We start from the raw sequence: 7,773 nt of genomic DNA, 5'->3' as shown, positions 1-7,773 counted from the left end.
GTGTTACTGCGGCACATTTTTAAAAGGGGAAGAGGAGGGTAAAACATCTTATATGGGGATGATAATAATAATTTATAATAAAAGTATTAAACAATATCATTAGGCTGCCAGGGAGCCAGTATCAGTTCCCAGGTGATGCACACAGCTGATAATTATTAATGTACAATCAGTTGACAAGTTATTAGGAACATCTAGCTAAAACTGATATAGTCTAATCCAACAGCCCTGTAATAAATAATCCTTCATGAAGATTATACTGTTTATACAGAGGTGTTTCCGTTATTTAGCCTCTTTGTTGATATAAATGGGTTGGACAAAATAATAGAAACTTATGTTAAGTTCTATGTGCTTCTATACATTACATAATATATACAGTTCCTCATACTATTTGCCTTTTTAAAAAAAAAAATCCTAACAAGTAACATACATTATGTTTAATCATAATAATTTAGGAAAAATCTGTAAAATAACAGTTTTTCTCTGTAGAAATATTAATGAAACTTTCTGTAAATTTATTGTTTATACACTTTATTTGAATTCGGATATTTTACTTTAATTTTCCAGTTTTTGTTTGGCAGCCGCTGCTGCCAGCCATTTGACTATTTCTTTTACAGCGAGTTTGTACCTGATAGAAGTGACAGCCAGGAATTCAGCCGAGATAAGAGAGGACAGTTTGTGATAATACAGCATGTGATTACAGTGAGAGGACACGCTGACATGATGATGACAAACGAAGTAAATGAGCAGAGCTGTTGGTGACAAACGTGCGGGTCAGCAGAAGTTTTGAAGCAGATTTTGCAGCGTAGGCAAAAATAAAACAGAGAAGTAACGGTGAGTCTTTTTTCTTCACTGCAACTTCTCCAACATGTCGGGAGGGGAAATGATCTCAGGTCTGTTCCTCCTCACAGCTGCTGCAGCACAGTGATAATCTGTAGAGAACAACATGACTCTTCCTCACACAGGCACAAAGGACTGGATGTGTTTCTTAATTTGATTTGAAGCTATTTTCAGAAGTTGGGACGGGCACAGAAACTTTGTCACAGAGCGACTTTTTACCTCAACATTCACAGTGTCTGTCAGTTCAGTTCAGTTCAGCTGACATTTTCAGTGTGCTGCCAAAAGCATGTTACAATCATTCAGTGGAATTAAATGAAATCAAAGATAGAGAAATGTCAATAACAAAAATAAAATACAGTGTAATTATTAATAGAATTAATAGAATAAATTGATAAATAAATAAGGAAAGGAAAAAAACAATAAAACTATATACATATATACGTTTATATGTGTATACAGTCTATCTATCTAAGCTTATATTGTTGATGAAAAATGGGGCAGTAACTGATCGATGTGCTCATCACATTACTGTTGACGGAGTGGAACATTGTTTTTCTGTGGAGAGGGGGAAGGCCGCTCTAGTTGATGTAGTTCTATGTAGGGGGAAGAAGTCCCGTCTAGTTCATGTAATTCTGCTTGGACAAGGTGTTTATGTTGTTGTCACCGGACTCCTGGGTTCGGGGGAGCCGGGGAATCGAACCACCAACCCCCGGGGTTCAGCAGCGAATCCGCGTGACCAGTCAAACCGAGTCATGGTTTTATAAAAGCTAAAATAGATGTTCTGTTTTAGTTTTATTTTCTCATCTGCATGTTTTCACTTCTGTGGACTCAGTTTAACTGTTTCCATGGAGCCGGACACGCCCCCCTGCAGCTGTATATTCTACCTGAGCTCCCTGTGTCTACCTGTGAACACGGAAGTGTGTGATTTGACTGGTGTGCAGGAGAGGAGGAGGGGTGTAGGTGTGGGTGGAGGGGTGGCTTCTTTGGCTGACGTGTGTGTGTGTGTGGAGTAGAGATCCACACGTGACTGACTGATGCTCTTATACAGGAGCCTGGACGGAGGTAAAGGCACAGATAAGAGGAGGACAGCCTGAGAGAGGAGAGTCTTCAGCCTTCAGTCACAGCATCATCATCATCATCATCATCATCATCATCATCACCACCACCCGGAAGGCAGAGTCTTCCCCTCCCGTCATCCCTGCATCTCCAGTGGCTTCGTGTTTTCATCCCGCCCGGTGTCGTGGATGTATCGGCCGGCTGCAGCCGTGTTCGCGGCGCTGACCGCTTGGCTCTGGTGCGGTGCGGCTGTGTGCGCGGCGGCGGGAAAAAGCCAGCCGCTCAACCAGCGACCCATCATCGGTAAGATTGAACGGCCGCTTGTGTCTGTTGTCCGTCCGCGCGGAGACCCGCTGGATTATAACAGCTCTTATGTAATTGTCAGCGAGAATGTTCGAGAAAAGGTGTGTGTGTGTGTGTGTGTGTGTGTGTGTGTGTTTGTGTGTGTGTGTGTACTATTATGTCATAAATTGAATACCACTAGTCAACGCACATCATAATGAACCTCGTGTCTTCTGGTACGTGTGTTGCTGTAAACGCATCCCTCCATGTGCAGGCTGCAAATATTATCAGTTAATACTAATTATCAATGATAATCAATAAGAACTACATTTCCCATATCCCATGTGTATTTTCAAGAATGTTTCAACACTAAAATAAGACTAAAATACGTGTAAACGACATTTAATATAAGTATTTACATCATTCTCTTGTGCCATGATTCCATGAATCAATGGATGATTGTATAACTGGTGATTGATCGATCCTTTAATTGTCTTAATGATAATGAAGGTGATAGTTTGTGTCAGTTTCCTGTAGAATCACAGTCAGTGACACGTGATACCTGCCCAACCTGTAACACCTCAGACTTCAGGGAGAACCGGTTCCAGGCTGCGACGGATGGTGGTCACAAGTCGTCTGAGGTTTTGATCTGTGGTGATGAGGAAAGCAGGAAGTGCGCTGACATCACGTTGCGTTGTCGTACCGAGGAGTTTTCATTGTGTCGCCTCATTCAGGTTTTTCTTTGGCAGCAGGTTTTCAACAAGAAAAACAAGGAAGAGTTGATCCGTGTTGGGTTTAGTTTTGAGTTTGTTTGATTCTTTTTCTCATGAAATATTGAAAGTTCTTGATTTTATAAAAACATGCTTTACCTTGAGTTTCTATCTCTGTATTCAGATGCAGATTTAAAGTTGTTTCTATCCATCAAACCCACACTGACACTGTGTGTACTGAAACTACTTCCTGATTGGCCTGCTCCTCTTCACTGCACGTCTGATGACACGTCGCCTGATGTGCAGCATCATGTAGCTCCTGTCTCCTCCCCTCAGGTGTGCTGGCGCAGGAGAACCTTCCAGGAGACCAGGTCGCTCAGGGCTCCTCCTACATCGCCGCCTCCTACGTCAAGTACCTGGAGGGAAGCGGGGCCAGGGTCGTTCCCATCAGGTACTGCAGCTAGCTTGAGTCGACCGTGTGCCGTACAAAGGGACAGTTATAACAAATAAAGTTACTACTACTGACTTCTACCTGTGCAGCACTGTCCTCGTGTGTTTGTCCGACACAGCAGGAAAGTATTGGCTGTATGTTCACTGATTAATTATAATTTGCATATTGATTTCTTTAAAGTTGGAAATTATTTTTGCACATCTTCAGCTGGACTCCTGTTATAGGAATCCTTCTGGAAAATTACTCAGAGAGCAAAACATCCTGTCTGTCGTCTTTGTCGAACCGTGACCTCACTGTGAGTGACAGCAGTTTCAGTCATGGTGCCGGGCGTGGTCGGATGTGGGCGGAGCCTGTGTGAATGAGAGCTACGTCACTATATGTAGTTTATCTCTCTGGGTTTTACAGTTTCAAACTCAACATCCTCTGAACGTCGTGTTTACATTCATCACCATCCGTCGTGTCTCAGTTCTCCGTCATTCAGGCTGATCTCTCCTGCGTGTCGACATCTTTAATCCACAGTGATGGAAGCTGATATTTTTTTCTGTTTGTTCACAGAATCAATCGAACAGAAGAAGAATATGCGAAGATATTCTCCTCAATCAACGGGTGAGTTAAAGAGCCTGATAGTGAAACTACTGTATCTCCCTGTGTCTTACTTTACTACAGGTTTCCGTTGCTCATGTGCCGGCTGCACAATTTCTATATGGGAAAAAAAAGGTGATAATAAAACATTTCACTGGTTTGTTTTTGAACGTTTAGCAGTTTATTGGTTTGTGACAGAAGCTCCAAACAGTTTAACATCTGAAGGTCCACCTCAGCCAATCAGCACAGTGGATATAAACAGCAGGTTTCTCTGCAGGACCGATGCAGCTGCGAGTTTATACGACACACTGTGTTGGCTGCTGTTGTAATAAAGACAGCGGGAATCATCTGGCTGGGTATCAGGAACCTTTTTTAGTTTCACAGTTGCTGCTGCTTCTTATACATGAAGAGGGACAAAGATTGAAATCTCCTTTACGTGCGACTGAGCTGCAACAGGAAATACGTCTTGTAGGAAGTGTAATATTTCAGCTGGATTGTGTTCAGAGTCAACCTTTGTTTTTGTGACTGAATGAAAAGCTGCAGCGGCGTCACCAGGAGGTCTCAGTTCAGGTGTCGCTCTGTTGTGTAAAATGTAGGATTATTTGTTTATTTGCTGTTACACAGACTTCATAGCTGCGTTTCCCAGCATGCAGCTGACACGTCTAACACGGGCGCTCTCTCTTCAGGTTGTTGCTGCCGGGGGGCGACGTGGATCTTCAGACGTCGCAGTTCAGTCGAGCCGCAAAGATCTTCTACAGCTTGGCTCTGAAGGTAATTTTTACATCTGACTTGTACAAGCAGCTGCTGAGGTGAAGAGACGCCTCAGATTTATGACACTGAAGCAGATCAGAGGCTCGTTCTTTTTGTATCTGCTTTGATTTGTGCTGTACATGCTCCTCCTGTCCCGACTGGCTGATCCCCGTCTGACTTGGACAAATCAAGTGGCTTCTTTCCAAAGACACACACTTTATTTAATACAAATACAAAGACTTGATTAGTGTCACTCAGGCTGCTGAAGCGTCACGCGAGCTTCACCTGGACTTCAGGTTTGTTTTTGGATGAAATGCTGCTGCAGCGTGAAGGGGGGTGTGGGGGTGTGTTAACGGTATGAAATCGAGGCACTTGGTTCGCAGCTGAAAGTCCTCGGAGAAATAAAGGATTAAACTTCCTCCACACATGGCATCCCCTCTTCCTCACCCTGACCTTCCTCCTCCTCACTCTCGCCCTCTACAGGCCAACGACGCCGGGGACTACTTCCCCATCTGGGGGACGTGTCAGGGCTTCCAGCAGCTGTCTGTCCTCACGGCCAACAAGAACCTGCTGACCCTCACTGACACCAAGGCCGTGGCTCTACCGCTCAAACTCACAACAGGTATACTTTCACTTCCTGTTCCTGTTCTCCACTCGTTTCTTCTCTCTTCTGCTTCGACCTCACATCAGGAAGCGTCTCTTTTCTCAGCTGTGAGACATGGTTCAGTTTTCTTGCAGCTTTGTCTTTGTTGAATCTTGGCCCAGAGCTCAACACACCGGTGTTTTCACATATTCAGGATGATAATCAGGCAGAGATTTGTTGGGGCAGGAGCAGAAAACTGTGCTCGAGTGTTACACTGAACTCTGTCTCTCTCTGTACTTGCGAGGTTACAGGTGTATTTAGCCCCGCCCCCCTGCCCCTCGTCTCCATAAGGTGACAGGATTGGTTCCTTAGGTCTGTGACGTATGAAACCCTGAATCTGCGTTTATGAGACTGTGATGGTTCCCTGCAGTTCAAGGTGGAAACACTGCTGATGATTATTTCACTCATCATCTGTATTATATAAAAACATCATGTGGATGTTACACACTGGGGTTTAAAGGCATGAATGGGGATCGAACCCATGATCTTTGGTTTACAAGACCAACGCCTTACCACTTGGCCACCACGCCTCTGTGAGAGGGAATCAAAAAGACAGTAACTCAATATCCAGGGCATTTATGTGACCTGGTAACCATGGTGATCTACTGAGTTGTGATGTCGTTCATGTTTGATGTAAAAGTGGTAAAGCCTTTCTCTATCAAAAGTGAGTAGCACCTCATTCAAATGAATATGAATAAAGCCTGAAGCTTTAATCCTTATTCGATCACATTCATTATTTAACAGAAACAGGTAGAGTTTAAAGGCATGGACGGGGGTTGAACCCATGACCGATGCCTTACCACTTGGCCACCACGCCTCCATGTGAAGAGCTCAAAGGGACACTGTGATACCTCAACTTGTGTGTGAACTCGTAGCCATGGTAATCTACTGAGGTCTGATGTCATTCATGTATGATGTCAAAGTGGTCATGTGAATTTCTCCATTGATATCAGTTGCAGCCGCAACTATATAAACATCAGCTCTTTGAACCAACAGAACTGCAGCAGAGTGATAAACCCTGGATGCAGACAGTCAGTAGGAAACACTGAAACACTTCTCTTGGTGCAGATAGATACAACAACTACAATATCTTCTCTCAAATGTCTCTCATATATCACTTGCCTTATTATTTATTACGAATTAGAACGACCTCATTCGGTCAGTCACTTGGATCCACTTCCATTTGCGCAATAATGCAAAACTGAAAACTCCCCATAAAGTTCCTCCTGATGGGACACAGCATGAGTTAAATGTTAAATGTCCCGGCAGCTCTGATTCATGACGACGGCGGCTGTGAAACATCGATGATGTGAGTGATTCAGCAGTAAATCTGTTGTTGGGTCTGACATGTGAAACAGCACAAAAGGCCGTTAGACCCTGGTGCTGTGTTTCGCATGTTTAATTAATTAATGATGTTATAACTTCTTTGAATAAATCCCACACTATGTCAAACATTAGTTGTATCGTTAATCCAACGCGGCTTTATTTGCATTAATGGTTGTATTCTGGTAGCGATACTAGAAATGACCTTTGTATGCAGCTGAAATGTTTTTCCAATCACGTTGTGATGGCAACGCAGTCACTTTTTTTTTTTAATGAGTGAAGCTAAATTGATTTATAACAAATTCAGTTTTCCCGCCCTGATCAGGAAGAGCAGAAGTTCACTGTGTGGTCAGTCAGCTGTGGTGTGTCACCTCTGGGAGTGAGTTCAGGTTTCTAACACTTCAGCATTATTACAGAATGTTTTTGCACTAATATATATATTTGCATATATATATCATTGTTATTATTGATTTTAATTCCACATTGAAAAAATTACTTTCATTCACATTTGGTGGAAACAAAATAAAAAACACACAAAATAAACAAAAAAAGAGAAGAAAATGAAGAGAAATAAAAGTATCTCATCATAATGTCTCTGTCCTCCCTCACAGTGGGTTGTGCAACTCTGCAAAGGTCGTCACGGCGATGGGTTACATTTACTCATTTATCAGACGCCCTGTGATGACATAAACACAGTTTGAGTAACATCTCATTCAAACAAATGATGATCAGAGTGAATGAAGCTCTGGATCTGACAAGCATCTTCTCTGAATCAAACTGATCCTACTCAATCACAACTTTTCATTATTAATGGTTAACATCTACAAGGCGGGGGTGGGAGTTGAACCCATGACCTTTGGTTTACAACACCAGCGTCTTACCACATGGCCACCACACCTCAATGACAATGAAAAGGGAACAAAAGTGATTCATGTGACTGTCAGTCATCGTCCTGTTTGACCGTCTCCTCTTCATGTCTAAGTAGAGACTGTGATTGATCACATCTGACAGATAATCACTGGTCAGTAATTGCTAGTAAAAGTTAATTAGTTATGTTTTGTAACAACACATTCTAAAACTATTCTGTAAATGAGATGGACCTTTTATTTCTTTACTAAATTTGTGGCATATTCATTGTA

At 42.7% G+C, this 7,773-nt stretch overlaps 1 protein-coding gene and 1 non-coding gene across 2 annotated transcripts in view; one reads left to right on the top strand and one right to left on the bottom strand.

Moving 5' to 3' along the window:
* The first annotated feature begins 1,877 nt into the window (after positions 1-1,877).
* The window catches only part of LOC111649717 (gamma-glutamyl hydrolase-like), a 10,837-nt gene continuing 4,941 nt past the window's right edge, over positions 1,878-7,773 (top strand). The window contains exons 1-5 of the mRNA XM_087172059.1: positions 1,878-2,196; positions 3,222-3,336; positions 3,892-3,942; positions 4,605-4,689; positions 5,152-5,410. Coding sequence (XP_087028185.1) covers positions 2,082-2,196; positions 3,222-3,336; positions 3,892-3,942; positions 4,605-4,689; positions 5,152-5,410 — 625 coding nt within the window. The 5' untranslated portion in view covers positions 1,878-2,081. The remainder of the gene's footprint in view (positions 2,197-3,221; positions 3,337-3,891; positions 3,943-4,604; positions 4,690-5,151; positions 5,411-7,773) is intronic.
* Positions 5,770-5,841, bottom strand: trnat-ugu (transfer RNA threonine (anticodon UGU)). Its single transcript has one exon. It is a non-coding gene; the product is annotated as a tRNA-Thr (tRNA).

Source organism: Seriola lalandi, unplaced genomic scaffold (assembly GCF_002814215.2).
Source record: "Seriola lalandi dorsalis isolate HSWRI2012SDOR001 ecotype SW California unplaced genomic scaffold, Sedor1 jcf7180002051836, whole genome shotgun sequence".
NCBI classification, from domain to species: domain Eukaryota; kingdom Metazoa; phylum Chordata; class Actinopteri; order Carangiformes; family Carangidae; genus Seriola; species Seriola lalandi.
The sequence above is the reverse complement of the archived record's forward strand: the minus strand, read 5'-3'. Positions and strand labels throughout refer to the sequence as shown.